The 21,894-nt window shown below is 40.4% G+C and overlaps 1 protein-coding gene across 2 annotated transcripts in view; it reads right to left on the bottom strand.

The window, feature by feature from the left end:
- The window catches only part of LOC124596036 (MFS-type transporter SLC18B1-like), a 126,954-nt gene that overhangs the window by 12,759 nt on the left and 92,301 nt on the right, over positions 1-21,894 (bottom strand). For both annotated transcript variants that reach the window (XM_047135003.1, XM_047135004.1), the window contains exons 2-11: positions 21,641-21,780; positions 12,964-13,059; positions 11,968-12,041; positions 9,241-9,388; positions 9,099-9,167; positions 8,910-9,024; positions 8,714-8,829; positions 3,765-3,955; positions 3,282-3,377; positions 3,021-3,189 (exon numbers count right to left, since the gene is read on the bottom strand). In XM_047135003.1, coding sequence (XP_046990959.1) covers positions 3,021-3,189; positions 3,282-3,377; positions 3,765-3,955; positions 8,714-8,829; positions 8,910-9,024; positions 9,099-9,167; positions 9,241-9,388; positions 11,968-12,041; positions 12,964-13,059; positions 21,641-21,757 — 1,191 coding nt within the window. In that variant the 5' untranslated portion in view covers positions 21,758-21,780. The remainder of the gene's footprint in view (positions 1-3,020; positions 3,190-3,281; positions 3,378-3,764; positions 3,956-8,713; positions 8,830-8,909; positions 9,025-9,098; positions 9,168-9,240; positions 9,389-11,967; positions 12,042-12,963; positions 13,060-21,640; positions 21,781-21,894) is intronic.

Raw genomic sequence — 21,894 nt, 5'->3', positions numbered from 1 at the left:
TGGAATTCTGTTGAACTGGTGGATTCCCAAATGTCAGAGGGACCACAGATTATGTACATATACCCATACTTTGTCCTTCTGGAGCACAAGTAGAACTACACAGAAAGCCCAAGTATATATTTTTTATCAATACACATATCACCTGTGATGCCAATATGAAGATTTTGAATGTGGTAAGCTGTTGGCCAGGTTTCATGCATGATGCATGCATTTGGGACAATAGCAGAGTTTCTGCAGAATTTGAAAATGGACAATACAATTGGTTGCTTGTTTGAGATAGTAGATATGCTCTCTCCAAACATCTTATGATGCCTGTGTTTCGAGCCCACACAAGAGCCAAACAGCACTACAATAGAGCTCATATTGTCACAAGATGTGTAATAGAGCGAGCGTTCAGTGTTTCAAACAAATTTTTCCAAATTCTCACTGAAACAATGCTATTTAAACCAACTCTGTGTGAATGTTATTGTGGCTGCTGCAGTTCTCCACAACTTTGAAACAGAAGTCAGAGATGTGTTTCACAGTGATAGTGTGGAGGCAAATGACATCAAACAGTATGCATTTCAGTCAGAAGCAGATGCTGCAGACCAAGCAGCCAGGTCTATTATACTTAACTGCTTTAATTAAAATTATACTAGTTTAATAATAAAATTAAAAGTTATTGTAAAGACTTCCTTATTGACCCACAGTTTCATGCCTCTATTCAATGACACTTATTGAAAAATGGGAATGATCTGTGTTTTTCTCCAATAATCAGGAACACTTTGTTCTTCCAGAGACCTATGGTATGCTGCTACTAGAGGGGTGTAAGTCCTTTCCCATACTCAGTATAGTATCTTATTGGTATCCCATCAGGTCCAGTGCCCTTCCCTCTGTTCAGCAATTTCAGTTGCTTTTCTATCACTTATTTTTATATCAGCCATTTTGTCATGTGTGTGAAAATTTGAAGAACATACTACAGTGCAATCTTATGTCAAAAGTTTTGGGGAAAGACTTAGTATTTTGGCTTTTTCTGTTTCAGTGCCATTATGGAGAATTCTGAATATGTTGAACACTCCACACATCACTCTCTGTACACTGATTTTGGCTTTGGCTACATTTCAATTTGCATCAAAGCATTCTCTGCTTTTGTAGCAGCTTTCTAACATGGCTGTCTAACCAAATTGGGTCTTTTTCATCCCTAATTTCCTAGCACATACCTGACTAAAGCTTACAGTAAAATGATCTAATTGTCAACTGATACCTATCATCACTGGAGATGAAATTTTCTCTAAATTTGTACTCTGTCACTCTTGCTATGGAGAAAGATCTTCCTACATTTATTTATATTGCTATTCACAGCCTTATTAGCACTGATTTCCTGTTGTACAGTGAGTTATAAAACTTATGTCTGATTCCTACTAGCAGTTCCAAGATGTTACCTTCACATGTCAGTTCTGTGACTGACTGCTCAAAGTCATTTCAGGTAAGACATTCAAAACAATTTCACATGATTCTCTGTTCCTACTACCCACTCTTATTACTCTAGTCTCCATGTCTGTAGCCGCTGAATTGAAATCTCCATCCAGTACTACAACATTACCAAGAAATTAATGTGAAGCTTCATCACTATGTTCTTGAGGCAGGAAATCTTCAAAAGCATCCAATGGCCGTGTTTGATCCACCGTTAACACTTTTGTTCACCCTAATTACTTCATATTCAGAATCTATACTAATCACGCTAGATATTTTTTTCTGACCATAAACACACTTCACCATCAGCATTTAACCTATCTTTGTGACATACATTCCAATCCGAGTTTAGAATTCATTGCCACTAACATCTGGTTTCAGCCAGCTTTCTGTCCTCTGTGGGCACTGTTGCTGTTTATAAGTGTGACTAGTTTGGGAACTTTCCATAGGCAAAGTTAACATTTTCTTTCTCTGAACAGCTATGATTAATGCTACCTTGTCTGGAATCAGAACAGATCTTAGCAGGCTTGTAAGGGTGTTTCTCTATTTAAAAAAACCACATGTATGCACACCACACACAGTCCACTACACTAATAACTACTTTCTGCATGTAGTGCACACATGACCTATTAAGGAAAGTCCTAAAATTCTCCAGGTGATAGCAGTGATCAAGAAATCTGTATCCAAGATAATCAGTATGAGCCTCTCGTTTAAGCCTTCCACTCGGCTCCAAACCAGAGGACAATGACTGATTCCAGAAAGTATGCTGCAGACCAACAGCTCTGCTTCCAATCCCTAGGTAAGACCAGCTGTCTTCACAAAATCAGCCAGCTGCCTGTAGGAACCACAGATGGCATTTGAAGCCACGTGGCAGAACTTTTAAGTCCCCTTTTCCTCATATGTGAAACATTAGAAGTTTCTTTAAAATTTTACCCTTTCCTCTAGCAGTCAACAGAACTCAACAGTCCTTCAGTCACTGATAACTGATTACAGCTGTTATTTAATGTAGTAGTTTTTGCATACATGTATGAAATATTAAGAAATCCTAATGTGTGGTACAATCTGATGTACCCTGTGCCAGTACTTCGCCAATGTATATGTGGATGTAATTTAAGGCTATTATTGTTCCAACAGTAGTTGGATTTTCAATGTTTGTACCATCACTACTGCCGACATTAAGTCTGACTAAACACAAGATTATCAGTGGTGGATTCAGAAGCAGTGTACCCAATGTGCTTATGTATATATTAAATTTTGTGTGCAAGTGTGAGAACGTGTTTTGTGTGTCTGCATAGCATATATCTGAGGCAGAATATGGGAACCAGAATGTTATTCAATCAGTAGGATATGGGAAATTGCCTAAAAACCACATCCAGGCTGATCACATCAATCATTCATAATTAATCTACCAGATGCATTGGATCCAGTGCCAGAAAACCTGCCTCATGCTGGAAGCAGTCATGTTAACAAACATGGCTACTTGGCAGTTATCACCATTACTATGTAACAGTATTACTTGTTACAAATATCACTATATTCTGGTGATGCTTCAACACATCATTACTTACCACAATTATCTGGAATACAATTATGAAGAGAGTTCCTGTCCTGAACCCAACTGTATCAAAAAGAACTCCAGCTACAGAAGGTCCTATGAAATCTCCAAGGGCAAATGAAGCTGCCCAAATACCAGAAACAAGCCCATATGTTGTCAGATCATCTGCCATACCCCATTTACTGCAAAACATGAAAAGTTGCAACATACACAGCACTAAAACCAGACATTATGGTAACATATCTAAAAGAGTAAAGTAAGACTTTATACGTACACAGCTGATCTTAGTGCATCTATGAAACATGGGACAAGTGTACATGCTATTCCAAATCCATGGATTATCAGCCCAAGAATACACAGCCACAGCTTCCTGTAAGGCAAGATTTCTTAACTCAGAATTGAGAAAGTGTTTTTGGTTGTCTTATACATTTCTGAATATCGCATCAAATTAGCTAAGCTGTTTAAATTTGCTGTCATGATTTTTGTAATAATTGGTGCAAATGAAGTCAGTAGAACATAACAGTTGGATCAGCTAATAGTGAGGAAGACAAAAACAGGACAGCTTAAGACCAGCAGAGATAATTGTGTAATCCGTGTCACATGTAGAGAAAAGTGGAGGAGAGAAAAAAAGCATGAGAATTTATAATGCTGTTTAATATTTGACTATTTTTTGTACATCAAATTTTAAATTATTAATGATCAAAGAAAGTGAAGTGAAAGCAAAACTTCAAAGCTACATTTCAATGGCATTACTTACGTTGGCACTGGTATGAAAGGAGCAGGTCCAATTAATGAAAAGCTAATAATAATTAGAATATTTCCAACTGCCATCAATTTCTTTGGGTATATTCTTTTGTCACACAGTCTTCCAACAAATGGAGCTGTCAATGCATAAATCCCACCACTTATGATAAATACAAATCCAAGAGCAAAAGGAGGCAATTTGAACTGAAACAGAAAGGTACTTATTAATAACACAAAACTTTTAGAAAGTTATTAAGTTTATTTGGTCAGCAGAAATGCTGAAAGGAAAGAGCAGCGATGCTTGTATAAATTTAAAAGAACATGTGACAAGTCATCACCCAGTATTTTAATTTTGTATTAATGATTTTTAGTGGTAATCTGTGTGGAACTAAATAATGTAATTTACATTTTGCCAAATATATTTCACCTCAGTAGAGTACTCTTTTGCACAGTAGTACCCATTGGTGATTTTCCAAATGTGTTGTTGCTGCTCTACTGTTGTCTACATCACCAACAATCCTCACTTAACAGCACTCAACTCAAACTGACCATGTGCACCTGCTGTGCCAACACAATTTACTGTCGAATAGACAGATTCAACAAGAGACTAGCAAGGACACACAGATTGCTAACAAAACACACTGCCACTGATATTACTTCAAATAAATTTAGGTATTGTGCACCTCACAAAACATGAATTGCATTTGTTCAAGTGTACTATGAGGTGTGTGAGGAAAAATAATGAAACTGACAACACTGGGAGTGATCTGACAACATTGTGTTATTACACTTGTTTAGACCAGAGTGTTCATCCCATCAGTCCAATTTTCAGCTCCATACAGCCATCATGCGAGTTTTGAGAAAGCCATCAGTGAAGTTGTGTTTTTGTTACATGTTACAAAAATGGAACAGCAGAACTTAGAGCAACATTATGCAAGTTTTTTGTTAAACCCAGGGAATCCATGAGGGTGACCTCTGATAAGTTGGAACAGGCCTATGGAGAGCATTCATTGTCAAGAACACAAGTTTTTCACTTGCACAAATCATTTTTGGAAGGCTGAGAACATGAAGAGGAACCCCACTCAGGGAGACCAACTTCAAATCTGATGAAACTACAAATGTGTGCATGCTCTTGTTAGATCAGGCCAACATTTAACAATAAGAATGAGGATGGCCTATTGAACACTTTCACCGCACATAAAAATTTTGATATAAGTTTCGCAAATTCAAAATGTTTGTGCCAAAACATCTCACAGCTGTCCAGAAAGATACCAAAGAAAAGTACGCATTGATCTTGAGAGGATTGCCAATGACCACGAACAGTTCAGTCGTGTGATCACAAACGATGAATCCTGGATTTATAAGATTGTCCTGAGAAAATCTGGCAAAGTGGGGAGTGGCACAAGGACACCACCCGAACTGAAAAAAAGCTTGAATGAGCAGATGAAAGATCTAGACCTTGCTGATTTGCTATTTTGACAATAAGGGTATATTACGTAAGGAATCTGTTCCTCCTGGACAAACTAAACTATCAACGAAGTGTTTTATGAAGATGTCCTTGAAAGGTTCAAGGGAAGGGTGTCTTAAGTGAGGCTGGACACCACAGACAAGATGATGCTGTATCATGACAACACCACATGTCATATGGCCACTTCTATCACGGAATTTATCTTTAAAGGCATTCCCGTTTCACAGCCCCACTATTCACCTAATCAGAGTCCTTGTGACTTTCTCCAAATTGGAAAGACTCTTACAAGGATGTTATTTTGGGACTCTGGAGAACATCCAAAATAATGTGATTGACATGTTAAAAGCCCTACCAGTTTAAGCCTTTCAGCACTGCTACCAAGAAAAAACATCTGAATCCATCTCCCACCACCACCACCACCACCACCACCACCACCACCACCACCACCACCACCACCACCACCACCACCACCAATTTCCCAGAGTAATTTAAATGAGACATACGTGCTGAATATTTTAAACTAGAACTCATCTGAGTACATCAGCCCATCCAAATTTGGCATCAATTATTTATTTGCAAAAAATGGACTAAAAAGTGTAGAATTATTTTCTGGTGTGGATGAATTTTTCCTCAAATTTAACTCTCGAGCGGACGTGCCTGCGTATAAAGTGTACCAACCAAAAATAAAATGATTTTGTATGGTTCCATTTTTTTCACAATTGCAAACCTGTACTTATGCCTTCAGTACTGCTTCAGGTAACAGCGATAAATTGCATTGTCGTATGTCCAAGGGAGCAGGAGTAATAAAATACAAAGCAAGCTTGGTGAGAAAAAAGTTTGAGCATTTAAAAAAATTACCCCAGTGAGGAACTAGCAACCTAATCTCACATTGAGGTAGTTGTCTACATGATAGATAGTTACTGAATAAGCAGCTGACTGAGATCTGATGCAAATGCACTGTTTAATGCTTCGAATGCATCATTGCTGTCTTTAACACCAGTCCTTGGCAGCAGATAGATGTAGTGAAAATTTATTTCATTCTTGTTTAATAAAACAGTAGTTTGTAAGTTATTTTCTCCTTGTTGAAATGAACTAAGATTAAACTGTGATTTTGATCATACATGACTTACCTTGGTAACATAAGGAAAGCTATTCTTTTCATGTGTACGAAGTGTGCCGCGCACCTGCTCGTGTTACGAAAAATGGCGTGCCTGCTCGAGGGTTAAAAATTATGCTATACTGATGGCAAACATACCAAAGCATCAAATTAAGTCATCTGGATAATTGTGGTGTTATTTCATTTCTGTGTTAATGGAAATATTTTTAGAATGCAGAATAAATCTCACCTTTGTCAACATTCAGAGTCACCGAAGTAAGTAAGTGCTTATTAAGTAACTGTTATGCATTTTTTTGAAAATAATTTGTTGTTTTAATTTTCCCTCCACTTTATTTTGCCTTCTCATTTGCTCTATTTTTTGCTGTTTGATTTGAAATTATTTTTTCCAATCTTTGCCACCAATAAAATTTTGCTATTTGGGAAGCAAAATCACTGATGATGGTCGAAGTAGAGAAGGTATAAAATGTAGACTGGCGATGGTAAGGAAAGCGTTTCTGAAGAAGAGAAATTTGTTAACATCGAGTATAGATTTAAGTGTCAGGAAGTCATTTCTGGAAGTATTTGCATGGAGTGTAGCCATGTATGGAAGTGAAACATGGACGATAAATAGTTTGGACAAGAAGAGAATAGAAGATTTCGAAATGTGGTGCTGCAGGAGAATGCTGAAGATTAGGTGGGTAGATCACATAACTAATGAGGAGGTATTGAATGGAATTGGGGAGGAGGAGTTTGTGGCACAACTTTACAAGAAGGGACCGGTTCGTAGGACATGTTCCGAGGCATCAAGGGATCACAAATTTAGCAATGGAGGGCAGAGTGGAGGGTGAAAGTCAGAGGGAGACCAAGAGATGAATACACTAAGCAGATTCAGAAGGATGTAGGTTGCAGGAAGTACTGGGAAATGAAGAGGCTTGCACAGGATAAAGTAGCATGGAGAGCTGCATCAAACCAGTTTCAGGACTGAAGACCACAACAACAAGGTGGCCACCTGGTCTTGCCTAGTGGTAGAAAAGGTCCTGGATGCATCACAAGGTTCACTGTCCACTTTTCTGATGCCTACCTTCTTATGTGCACACCACGTCAGGAACTGAGGACTAACAATTAACAATGAAGTTTTTGTTTTACTTATCTATCTGTTTTGTTACTAGTCTCAGCATCCTATACCATTTTAAAGTAATATTACTGCCATTAGCCACCAAGCTACCGCCCTTCTACAGAATTAGAATATTAAACATTTACAAATTCTGTGAAGACTATTACAAGAATCTTTACCAATTTATTAAAATAAAAATTACTGCAATCACTTTTAGATGCTGAGTGTATGGACACCTTTCAAGGTCTCACCAAGCGAAAGCTTTGTGGTAGTAAAGAAGCTATAACTTCTATATGTGAAATACATGAGCTAAATGCAGTGGAATCCCTTAATATTTCATTACAAATATTCCTGACACTTTATGAAAAACTGGACAATTATGTGATACGATAAAAATGGAAACTCTCCCCCTGTAAGATAAAACTTACACTGCAGGAGCTCATATTGAAGCCATGTACAATTTTCCAGGACCATACTTTATCAATATGATTTGTAGTATCAACCCATGTTTCTAAATTCTTATCAAAAACCTTTACAGTCTCTAAAAAATATTTGATTTTGTAAATTACAAGTATGAATTCAATTCTTGCCTCAAACTTCATTCTGTTATAACTTAAAGCTTTTTGTATTGTGCTCTGTTTCACTTAAACAATTTCTTTCAGCCAGCCTTTTCTTTCTGTATGTCATTCAGATTTTAACTCAGCATAGTAACAGTATTATAAACTTGGTTAAGGACAACCCAGTACATTTGAGATATATTCAGCATTAGATCAGGATATTAAATATAGAAAACTCATAGATACAATCTATCTTATTCTCAGGCCTCTGAGAGACTCCACCACCACAGTCTAGCCTTGCTACTGCTTCAATTTTGTTCTGCTTAAATTAGATTCCGATTTCTTCTTTCTACTTTCATTATATGGGTCCTCTACCCACAGCTACCTTATGTTGTAACCATCCATCCTATTGACAACAAACTACCAACACCTTTTGGCACCTGTGTTTACATCTTCTCAATCTTTCTCCAAAGGGGTACGAGTTACAGGTTCACCATCTTGTTTGTGTGTTTCCCCACTCACCAAATACTTTACATTTTTTACACTGAGATGGTGTTGTCATAATACTTCTTATTACTTATTATAACATACAAAATGAATTAGACTACAAGTTTGGGATTATTGGTTTCTTATGCACGTTATTATTCATACGTTTTCACTCAGTTCAAAGTGATATCAACTACCTCAAGAGCCAACTCAGGCTTTTACACACTGTTGTGACAATTACCTCCCTCAGGTGGGGCTCCAGTGTAGATGAATTGAAACCCATACTCATTGATGTGCCAATTATACATATTATGTCCAACACAACTGCAGGAACTTTCAGAATTTTCATTAACTGTCCTGAAAATGAAGAAATCCAATTTCAGTATATGATTGTATTGTTGCAAAAAAAAAATGCTTTCTTTACTTTTAGAACTCACCTTTTTGCTGAACATCCTCACCAATTTCTAATGGTGGAAGAATACAGTATATCAATAGGCCCGCTAGAGCTGTAATAGATCCCATCACTACAAATGGGAGAACATATCCTCCAAGCTGTGAAAGAAAGGTATTGAATTTAATTAAGTGAATATTTGCCACAGTCAACACCAATTAATGTTGCTACTTACAGAATACAGAACTCCTCCAATTGATGGTCCAGCAATGTACCCCAGTCCGTAAAAGACTTCCAGTGTCGCCTGCAAAAAATATGTTTCAAGAGAGCATGCTCATTTAAATTTTAAGAGAATGATATACGAGTGTCTCACTTACAAATGTTGTTGCCACTGAATGTGGAAACATCATTGCTGTAATTGAAAAAGCAGCAGTTACAGCTGCTGAAGAACCAAGGGCTTCAGCTATTCTGACTACAAACGAGAGTGCTATGAAAGGAACATGACCCTGCACAAAAGCCAGCAGCCTGTAACAAGAAGAAACATTTTTAATCGACATATCTAAATTAGTCATACCATAACTTATATGCTAATATGCCACAAAAAAAGTTATACCTGACACAAACTGTCAATTACTGCACATTAATGATTAAAGTCGTGTGAGCACACCTATGTTGCCACGTGAGATAATAAGAAACTGAAAAAACAATGTAGTTATATCAGTGAGCGGTAAGTTGGTTGGTTTCTTTCGGGAGTAAAGGGACCAAACTACTGGGTCATCAGTCCCTTTTGCTTCATGCATGTCTTAGGTTAAAACTATTCCCAAAAGGAAACAGCGAAAGTAAAAAAGTCAGAAAACTGACTGAGAAGCACACTCAAAGAGAAAACGAAAGAAGCTACCCGAAAGGAGACGATATGCACTGACAGGAAAAGTAGGGGAAGTATTAAAATAACATTGCAGATGGCCTGGGCTGGCTGATTGCAAGAATAAAAATGGATGAGCCGGCCACTCTGCAACACATTAAAATCGAGGGAGGGAGGGAGGGTCAGCCAAGTATGGCTGATGCAGAGCTGACAAAGGACAATGGAATCCTTGTGAGTGGCTTGCCTGGATGACCACCACACATTCATTGTCTCGTTAATAACACACAGATTATTTGGTGTACTGAGTGTGCACCATTCAGTATCCCAGATCCCAAAAATTTTACGGCGTAAGACTGACTGTAGATCAGTCTCTGGCAGGCTGATCTCCAGAGCTGGTTTACCAGTAGCATGTTTGGTCAGCCAGTCATTAAGTTAATTGCCTGGGATCCCAGCATGTCCCGGGGTCCAAATGCAGGACACAATGTCCACCGTTTTCAAGAGCATAAAGTGCCTCCTGGATAGTCATTACCAAAGGAAGCACTGGTGAAGGCTTGTAGGCTGCTTAAGAGTGAAGGACTCGCATGTGCATGAGCAGATGTGCTCAAGAGCATGAAATATTGCTACAAATTCTGCAATGAAAACACTGCAGCCATTCGGCAAGGAGCACTGTTCAATTTGTCCAGCAAGAGCACAAGTGAAGCCAATGTGACCATTAACCCTTGAGTCATCAGTGTAGACTATTTCTGAGCCCTGGAACTCACCAAGAATAGAGATCAATTGCCATCGGAGGGCCTTCTGTAGAACTAAACCTTTTGATGACTTTCCAGAAGAACAGCCTAGAGTTGCACATGTGATAATCACTATGGCTGAACACATGTAATGAGTAAAAGTTCCCTTGTAAACAGCAATATCAGACACCTTTTCCAATAAGGCTGGTGTTCACTAACAGCATGCCTTGAAATTTCCAAAGTCAAAGTGAAGATAATCATCAGTTGCTATATTAAACCAAGTTGCATTAAAGAGCTGCAAGTACCAGATATAGTAATTGTCACATATTAAATGATAACCTGTGTAACTTATTTATGTCCGACAACACATACAAAGTCAGCATAATTAATTATTCTCACTGAGAAGCTCCCTTGGAACTATTTATTTGCTTTGAGAAACATGAACTTAGTGGCATTGTTAAATTAAAATAAACCCTTTAAGATTTTAAAATTTTCTTTAGCTAGATGTGTGCTATTTCTCCCTGGAAGGTTCTTTTTGTTACTTTTAATGAATTTATGTACTTGAGGGAACACAGGAACTAGACATTTTAAGTAGACATCTCTCTTCCTTTTTACAGCTTTTGTAGACTTTTGCGACCATCAAAAGCAGCATTTGAGCAAAATTGCTATTTTAATCCAGAGAATTATTTTTTCCATGCAAAGTTGCATGAAATCCACATTTTACCAAGTAAATTAGTGACATCCATTACCAAGTGTAGAATTCAAATTTTAATGGATCTCATTAAATGTTCAGCACTCATTTTGTTATACTGCTCGCCTTAAAGAAAAACTATCCAGCCAAGAGCACACTCATACTTATCTCTGGCAAAAGAAGAAACACAATTTCCATTTATAATGCGTAACGATTCACACAATGCCACCTAACAAAACAGTTTAAATCTCTTTTTGGAAAACTTATCTGCAGCCAGTCATGCCTGATAGAACTCTGTATATACCTATCAAACAGGCAATCCATCTAGCCCATGGCACTTGGGAAGGGAGAAAGGGAGAAAGGGAGAAGATTAAAAGAAACAAAGAATGAAAGAATGGCTGGCAGCTGATCCTTACCACTCATCCCACTGAATACTCAGTTATTTTGATCAAAGTGAAAAGTGTACACCAAATGTGTGATTCAGCCACCTCCTCATTCTTCTCTCATGGATAACTTAAGTGAATGAAGTAAATAATCTAAAATACTATGAAGGCTTCTAGGGCCGATGTTCATCTTAGTTAAAACTACCACACCGAGTGGCCATGGTCCATCTATGAAGCTACTCTGACATTTCATCCCCACTTATGGCAGACATTTTCAATTATACCTCCTGCAGATGGGACAAAACATCAGTAAGTAGTTTACTAGACTGACAACTACCACTAATCCCAGAGGTTTTAACTAAAGAGGAAGAGAAACTATAGTTTAATTGTAGAAACTGCAGTTCAAATTTATAGTTTGTATCTGTTAACAAAACTCTTACCCAAAAAGGATGGCACAGACAGCAGCAAGGCAAACTCCAGAATTTAGAAGTAGCTTAGCACCAACAGCATTCATCTGAAGAAAAAAGAAATAGCTTAAACTGCCATGTATGTATTGTTTTAATGTGCTTACTATCAGCATTCAGTTCAAAGCTTTGCAGCTTAGAAAATATTTCCCTCCAGTTTTATAGCCATATCTTAGTAGGACAATTTTACAAGAAACAAAAGGAATTTAGTACCTTACTTAGAAGCAACATGCAGCTTATGCAAGTATTAGTATTTAAGCTCTTTTTACAGTAATAGTTAGGTCAAAGAAGTAAAGTAAAGTTAAATGGAGGAGCAATAGTCAATATTTTGTTACTATTGTTTATAGATGTTGGCTGCAGTGAATGCTTCTGTTATGGTAGACCTTTACTTGCTTGTTACACATGCTGTAATGTTTTCCTTCAAGACTGCATTTACAGAAAACAGAGTGTTAGTGAATTATGAGTTAAGGTGAAACCATACAAACATGTTTTAGGTGGTCACCATACATCAGTGACAATGAATGATTAAGAGATTTTCAATGCAGAAATAAATATCTTCAGACACACACACACACACACACACACACACACACACACACACACACACACACACACAAAAAACTCTTTTTCATCCTATTGCCATGTCCTGCAAGTGATTAGCTACATACCAAGCATGCATTCTTCATATGGTGCTAAATTAATTTTGCAATAATAACAACAATAATAATAAATGGCTCCAGGGAATCACAAAAGTTATTTCCAGCTCGTTTTTTAGTCTGTAGTCACTTTAATGAAATAAAATAAGAACATTTACTGAGCTGCAAACACCAAAATAACATTAGTTCTCAAGGACACTTTAAAATCACAATATTTTAATTATGTGGGTAGATCTGAGTCCATTTCATTAGTGTTAACTGTCTAATATAAGGCCAAGTTTGTAACAAAAGTTATGATCAACAGGTTCATACTTACATATTTTCCTAATATTGGACTGCTGATGAATGAAACTAGTTCAAATATACCAAATACCAGTCCATATTCTGATGCAGTAGATCCTTTGTTTTCTGCCTGTGGAGGAAAAAAATAAAATTAATTTCACAAATATTCTTAGCATTTGCTACAGAAATACACTTGTATTATTATTTCCACCAAAATATTGTAGTTACTATCAACTGATTAAACACACTAATGTGCACTGCCAGTCTTCTTCAGTTGCTTGAGCAATGGTGTTTCAAACAAGAAGTGTTTACTCTTATTTTACAAACAAATTTTACTTCTGTATTCAAACATACATACATCATAGAATTGTTTTATCATCAGTTGCACACAAAGAAATAATTTATATAATAATTATTAATTAGTTGAAGTTACTTACATTTGAGTTATTTTGATTCAGTTATCTAATGGCATCAATTTTAGATTAATGGAAACTTATTTGCATGAGTTATAAATAAGGATATTGCATATACTATAACAACATGACCATTTCAGCAAATTGAGCAGTAGGGAACAGTTACAGGCCAAACCATAACTTTCTTGAGCATCCTGTGCCCATTGTATTGCTGGTTTTGTAGGTGCATTCAGAGTATTTCTAGCATGGCTGGATGCACACTAGTGAATCTTGAAGTTATTTTAATGATGTATACCAGTGACAATCATGGCTCAACATGCCAGCTACCATTTCTTATGCTTCAACAATATTATGAAAAGGATGGATTCCTACTAATGAGTTGCAGGCAAGCAACAAAAAGACTGTTAAACATGCAGCTTTTGGCCAAAAACTCATTGGGGAAAACAGAACACACCCATTCACACAAGCAGGCACACCTCATGCACAACTCATGCACACATGGCCACTGCCTTCAGCTGCTGCAGCCAGAAAGCAGTTGTCATGTTGAACAAAAGCAGCAATCTGGAGTTGGGTAGGGGGAGGGATACCAGGGTACAGAAAAGGAGAGAGAAAAGTGCTGTCTGGTGAAGCATGGAGAAATGAGAAGGCAGCAGGACAAGGCTGCCAAATGAATGGTGGCTGTGTTGAAGGAGAGTGGTACACAAAGAGTGAAGGGACATGAATTGGGAGGTGGTGATAGGTCAGAGAGAATGGAAACTATTATAAGTTTGGTGGTAGCTATTCACCAACCTTTCAGTGGAAGAAAAGACAGCCATACAAAGCCTCAAGAACGATCCTGGCCTTGTCCTACCTGCATATAAATGTTCCACTAATGTTCTAAATCACTGTCACTACCTGGTGGCAGGCCTCTGCCAATTATCAACTTCTACACCTATGAATTCTGACTGATCCCGTCCCCCAAGTCCAACATAACCTCCAATCCCTGTGTAACACCTTAGGCCCTTCCTAGAACCTCTCCCCTGTATCTGTTTCCCTCTTCATCCTTATGACACCTTATGTTCCCCAAAATCCATAAACCCAACAATCCTGGGCACCACATTGTGGCTGGTTATTGGGACACCACTGAAAGAATTTCAGCATTCACTGGCCCACACCTCCAACTAATTGCTCAAAATCTAGCCTCCAATGCTGAAGATACCAACCATTTCCTTCATCAACTCTCCACCATCCCCATCTCTCTCTACCTCCTGGGTCCCTACTCATCACTGTTGATGCTGCTTGCCTGTAGAAGAACATCCCTCATGACCATCTTGCCACTATTGGAAACTACCACTGCCTACAGCCTTCAGACTCCAAACCTCCTACCTCATTCACCTTACTAACTTTATCCTAACACACAACTACTACTACTCTGAAGGGAATGTATGCCAACACATCTGTGGCACAGCAATGGACATCTGCATGGCACCCTCTTAAGCCAACCTGGCTATGGGCTACCTTTAGGAAAGCTTCCTAGCCTTCCTAAGTCCAAATTCCTGGTCTGGTTAGTGCTCATTGATATCTTCACAAATCTGGATTCATGGCCAAGACATCCTATCCTCAAGCTTTCACAACCTCAACACCACCTCTCCCATACTCTCCACATGGTCCTGCTCAACCCAGCATGCCACCTTTCACACACTGTACACATTAAACCCATCAATAGTAGCTGCATTTTGACAGCAGCCATCTCTTCCACATCAAAAAATGCCTCCCATACAGCCTGGCTACCCAGGGATGCTTTATCTGCAGTGATAAGAATTCAGTTGCCCTGTACACTGACGGTCTCCCAAAGGCCTTGACAGGGGTGCAGTATACTCCAGACCTAATCTGCTAACAGATTTACCATGCCATACACCCACCCCAAATAACCAGCTAAAAAGAAGCCAATAGCCCCTCCCACCCCCCCACCCCCCACCCAAAACAATTGAATCACATCCTTCATCAGGTATCATCTATCATCATGCCATGATATGAAGGGCATCCTACCCAAGATCCTCCCCAACCTTCCTAAAATAGTATTCCTTTGCCCAGCCAGTCTCTGCAGACATTCTAGCCCATCCCTCTGCCACCCCCAACCTCTTACTGCCAGGATTGTATCTCTGTGCAGGACCTAGGTGGGAGACCTGCTCACTCCACCCATCCAGCACTTCCTAATCCAGTCTTGTCACAGGCTTATTGTTCCCCATAATAAGCCAGGCCATATGTGAATGCAGCAATGTCATACCATCTCTGCTGCCAAGTTTTGAAAACCTTTTTATAATAGTATGACAGCTGACCAGATGTGCATCAGGATGAATGGCCCCTACCACTACACTGTGGCCTAGGGTTGAGTGCACCACCCTGCAGCACAACATGCAGCTGAACATAACCTACATGATTTCTGCAGCTGCTTCACAACTTGGGCCATCTGGATCCTCCCCTCCACCACTAGTTTTTCCTGAACTGTGCAGATGGGAGTCATTAAGACACACTCTCCACTCCCCAAATTATACTGTCATCAACCTATGATAACCCACTGCCCCCATGCCCTCCAACAGTTTCCACTACCTCTGTCCTATCACTTCCTTCAAACTACTCACTGATCTTTGTCCCTTCTCTGGTCCTTTCCTTTCCCACTCCCTGTTTCCCCTCTTCCCCCTCCCACAGCCTTTGACACTGCACCTGGAAGCCTTGTCCTGCTGCCATCTCATCACTGTTTGCTCTGCCAGACAGCTTTCTGCTCTCCCCACCAATACCATGCTATCCCTCTACATCTACATCTACATGGTTACTCTGCAATTCACACTCAAGTGCCTGGCAGAGGGTTCATTGAACCATTTTCGTACTACCACTCTACCATTCCAATCTCGAATGGCGTGTAGGAGAAGGAACACCTAAATCTTTCCATTCAAGCTCTGATTTCTCGTATTTTATTATGATGATCATTTCTCCCTACCCTCTCCCCCCTTCCTGTACTGCCCCTCTATGAATTGCTGCTTTTATTCAGTGTTAGAGTTTTATTCTGGCTGCAGGAGTTGGAGAGAATGGTCATGTGTGCAGGTTTTCTGAAGAAAGCTTTACCCACAAGCTCTCTCTTAAACAGTCTTTTCATGGTGCTTGTCCTCAAGGGTCATCCTTACAGGAGTCAGAATTTATACCTTTTGTAACATCTTAGATATTCCATCCTGGACTTTCCACTGGTTGACTTTCATACCCTTTAAGTACTGATCAATACCACCAGTCTGACAATGCGGTTCTTATATTTTGCCTGGCAAAGAGTTTTTTTTTTTTACAATATTGGACTGGTGACAGATATGTCACATTAAAGCCATCTACCAGGTACTGTAGTCAACAACAGTAAATTGAAACCCTTATAACCTCTATTGTTAAAAAATGTAGTAGAACTCTCCCTGAATTGTATGACAATTGATAGCAGCATGTGCTTGGTTGGATGGATGAGTGATTAAAGGGATCAAATTACTTCTTCCTCTTTCCTTGAAGAAACAGGTCACATGAATGTCGATCAGAGATCTTACTGCGCAGAATCCAAGGGAAGAAAACCTCAAGGTCTACGAAATGTCAAAAAAGCTGAGATAAGAGACAAGAAGAAGGAAGGGAGACACAGGAAGAAAGCCAGGCAAGGTGCTCCATCTAGGGAGGAGCTGGAAGCCACAAAATCAGATTGCAATGAGGGGGCATGCATCCCCCAGCCCCCTCCACCTACCAGTGGTACACTACTCAGAAATTGGGTAGGAAAGACTAACAAGGACAGGGCAAAAGAAGCACAAACATACCAAAGATAAAAAAAAAGTCTAACAGATCACATGAGCGGGTAGAAGAAGAGTAAAAGAGCAGATAGAGTGAAGACCAGGCTGGACCAGACAGATGCAGCTCAGTCTGGACACTGGCGGTAACAGTGTGTTCTGCCACCCCTCAGTGAGCCAATAAGGTGAAGTGGCCCTCCCTTAAAGAGAGTGGCAAAAGCCCTCCCCCTTTCCCTTTCATGAATAAAACATAAAACCAAGTAGCCACTGAGGTATGAACCCAACATACTGTTTGACAGGAAGTTCTGAATATTAAAAAAATTTGGAGTGGACCCTGGAGACCGCACTCACATAAGATAGCAAGGATGTGGTGTCTTTAAGTCTTTTATAGGTCAAAGAAGTTGGCTATAATGTGTTTACCCTCAGCAAAAGCTGTTTAGATGGCAGATTCCCGGTAAACCAGATGATCAGTAGTGGAACAGGCTTGGTGAAAACCACCCTGGGAAGGAGCCAGAAGACCCCGAGACTCAAGGAGCCAACACAACCACTAGCTCACCATGCGTTTAAGCAACTCACAGAGAAGATTGGCGAGACTTACTGGGTGATGACTGTCCATCACTAGAGGCTGCTCACCTAGTTTCAGCACTGGGACACTGATGCTTTCTCCTGATTGCAATGGAAACTTGCTCCAAATGCTTTTAGAGATGGAAAGGATAGGATACTGAAAGTCCACTGGTAGACACCTGATCATTTTGTTGTGGATGCAGTCTGGCCCAAGGGCTGTATCAGGGCAGTGGGCTAGGACACAAATTCCCACTCGCTGAATGGAGCATTAGACAACTCCAGTTGGTGTGCAGTAAGAGATAATTGCTTTCACTGCATCAGTTGTTTTTGAGCACAAAAGGCAGGTTGATAATTTCCAGACACTGAGGCTTGAGCATTATACGGAGCAGAATGTTTGGCAACAGCATCTGGATTACTGTAGACAGTGCTATTAGAGGTAATACCAGGTGCACGTGGTGGTATGTGGTACTCATACCCATAGAGATGTCTGATCACAACCCAAACCTATGAAGGAGAGGAACATTGTCCAATGATTGGAATGTACCATTCATAGCATTCTCATTTCTGTTTTATTAGGTGGCAGACCTGGGAACAGAGCTGCTAAAAGGCAATGTGTTATTCCATTGATGGGTGCTGTTTCCGACATTGGAGAGCCCACCTACTATCTCTAATGGCCTCTGCAATTTCTGAAGACGACCAAGTTGCTGTCTTCCATTGGGACAGGACCAAGGAAAAGTGATCACCAAATCAGCTGCCAAAAGAATAGCTGTAGTTTCATGCTGGACTGCCTCATTGATATCTCCATATGGCATGGAGCCAAGGGCAACAGCAGAGGTGAAAGTGCCCCAGTCAACACTGTTCAGAGCCTAACTGCACAGATGTCCGAGGGAGTGCTGCTGAGGGAGGGATAGGAAGAATGGGAAATCATCTTTGCCACACAGGTCATTGTGGATCCTCCAGTGGATGGATGGGAGAAGCCAAGGGATGCAAATTGAAAGATCAATGGCTGAGAAAATTCTGTGCACCACACTGGAGAGTATGGGAGTATCAGTACTCAAGAGGTAAAGGTCAAGTAATGCCATTACATTTAAGTTTTTACTGTGGCCAGTGATTGTGGTTCCACACCACCAAAGGTTATGTGCACCGAAATCATCCAAGATTAGGAAAAGTGGGGGAGCTGAGAAACCAATGCAAACAACATGTTCTGAGACACTTCACCATTGGGAGTGAAGTAAACATTGCAGGTGGTAATATCCTGAAATGCCCTTACTCATACAGAAACAGCCTCCAAAGGTGTGTGAAGAGGCACAAGTCAGTTTGGTGCATCCAGAAAATACGTGCAAACTCTGCCTGACACTGTCATAGGCAGCATGATTCTTATAATAACCCCTGCACCTGCAAAGGGCTGGAGTTGGCATTTCTGGAAGCCAAGTCTCCTGAAGGGTAGTGAAGGGGGGCAGGGGAAGTGTTTAAAACATGTTGTAGCTAAGCCAACTGATTGAAAAAAACTGGTACAATTTTACTGGAGAATAATGTTGACACACTGAGGTCATGAACAGACCAAGGAGGCGTATTATTCACTGGGGTTACCTGCTGCCACGGGATTATGGCATCAGTATAAGTATGTTCCAGGTTCTGTTGTGTGGTGTGAACCAGGGCCTCAGGGGCCACTGGAATCTCCAAACGCAGGAGTGGAACAGGTGAGATCTGGTGGCATGGAGGCCACCAAAATGTCCTCTGAGGACTTTTCCTTGTCTCTCCTCTCCTCAGAGGATTTTGAGTATGGTGAGGTCTTCTCTGTATCAGTTTCAGGTAAGGACAATGATTACAAAGCCATGCAACTAACAACCTGTAGTTCCTTCAGCCACTCACTGGAGTCCAGTTGCAGACTGGCAGAAATCTTGGAAGGAAGTGCTCCAAGGGACCCCTGCCGGGCAAGAGATGCCAGAGTAAGTTTATTCATATCTGGCTGGGAGTGGGGACAAATGTCCCTGGTGGGTGGGAAGCCATCAATCCCAAAGTAGATGTGGGGGAAGCATCAAGAGGGGAGCCCTAAACCATCAGGGGGCAGGCAGGGTAGAGCGATCCCAAGAGCCCACTGTAGTTGGTGTAACGGTTTGAAGTACTCTCACCAAAGGGGGCAATAAACTGTAGCATATGACACTGTTACACATGCTGGGTGCAGCTGCTTGCAGTACTTCTTGGCCTCTTGGTAACCAATTTGGTCCAGAGACTTTTATTCTTTTATTTTCTTCTCCCTCTGGAAAACAGCGCAATCTGGTCAGCAGGAAAAATAGTGCTTTTCAGTTTACACAGATGGGGGGAGGGGCACAGGGAGTGCTTGCATGCAGCACTTCTCCACTATCTATAGATGGGGCTATCATTGCAACAACTTCGAGCACTTTAAGCACTGCATGAGGAGGAGGAGGAGGGGACACACACAGTTTCACATCACATCAGAATACCATTGCTGAACTTTTCAAGCAATCAATCGCATGCAAAGACAAAGGCACTGGTAGTGAGTATTGTCCATTGGCTCCCTATGTACATGACTGACAAAGTGTACACTGTGTCACTCCAAGTGTGTGTGTAGCTCATCACACTGTCAGAGCAGGTCTCTGCGGAAAATGATTGCGAAGTCACCAGTATATCACCCAGCTTGTTACAAGCAAGTAGTGCCTGTGCCTTGGCAGGGGAAGGCATTTTGATTAAAACAGACCCACTCTTCAATTTGGAGATTGCTGCAATTTCCCCAAAGTTGTCCTCTATAGTTTTTACAAAGACTAAAGGCTTTGTGGTCAAGAAGGTACCCTCATCTGTGCTTGTGCATACTAAATATTGGTGGGGTATTTCTGCTTATTGCTTAGCCCTACTTGTCACTTAGCCCTACATTCCTCCCGTGGCATATCCAGGGAAGCAAACATTTTTGGGATGTATCTATCTGCAATGAAAGAGGACTATCCTTTCAGAGAGACAGCTGGGGCCATATGGCCACCAGTAGGATGTAACTTCATCAGCTTTATTAGCTGCCCATCCCCCATGGTGTCACCTAGCCAGTAATCCATAGCTCAGAGTCCCCATGCCCCAGTCAGTGGGCATTTACTCTGTGGCATATATGGGGAGTTTTCAACTAGAGCACCACCAGTGCAGTCCCTGTGTTGTCAGGGGGCTACCTACGACCATGCAGGTACTTTATGTCCCCTCCCCACGAAAGGGTGGCAACCATGCTGGGTTTAGGGTCTGTTACCTTATTAAAGGGAAGGGTGCAAAGATGGAGCACACACCCCAATGGGCAGCCTTCCCTGCACAATCCACACTTCTGGAGAGTTTTGAAAATTGGTGGCAAGTCAAATCCAACAATGAGAATGGCGTGTTCATTTAATGAAGAGTTGGAGATAATGCCCAGAGTGAAAACTAGTCCCAATTATAAACCAGGTTAAAGCAAGGTCTGCTCCAAGAAAACCATCCGATGGGAAGGCAGAGGGGGGGAGGAGGGGAAGGGATAGTGGATGTATGAGCTTGCAGCACAGAAAGAAAGTAATGCTGCAAAGGTTGGGGTTCTGTGGTAGCAATGCACATATTCACAAAAAAGGTTGAGCCTCCTGCTGGGAGCAACTCATGAAAATACTGGTATGCATACATTATGATAGCATTTGCCATGCACAAGGCACCCTTTATCTACCTGTTGCCAAAGCTGATGCATCATGTTTAATATAAAGTTGATGGCTAGTACAAGCCCTGACAACATTATTGTCAAATGATACTAACTATGCAATTTTTCATAGTGACAGGCACATACCAACCACAGCTATCTCTTAACTGGTAACGACTTTATATCTGAGCTTGTTCTTACTCATTTTCATGAAAAACTTGCTCAATAGCTATCTTTGTTAGATATTCTTAAGTTAACACATTTTCTTGCAGAGGAAAGAGTACACTGATTACTTACTTCAAGAGGATAGAAAGGTGCCTGCAGAGACACACAGATGGCACTAGTAAAGTGGACACACCCTATTGAAATCAGGGTGTACCACTGCCTCCTTGTGAAGCTCTCCCCCTGGGGCATGGTGATGTGTTATAGTTTTTCAGCTGAAATGAGAAGTATTTGCATTAGTGTTCATTTATGGTAGAACTGTTATTCATTAAATGCAAGTGCAGACTGGTGCAGAAATATTAACAAAATACATCAGTGTAAAAAGTCCA

This window comes from Schistocerca americana, chromosome 2, assembly GCF_021461395.2.
Source record: "Schistocerca americana isolate TAMUIC-IGC-003095 chromosome 2, iqSchAmer2.1, whole genome shotgun sequence".
NCBI lineage: Eukaryota > Metazoa > Arthropoda > Insecta > Orthoptera > Acrididae > Schistocerca > Schistocerca americana.
This window is presented reverse-complemented; position numbering and strand designations above follow the sequence as displayed.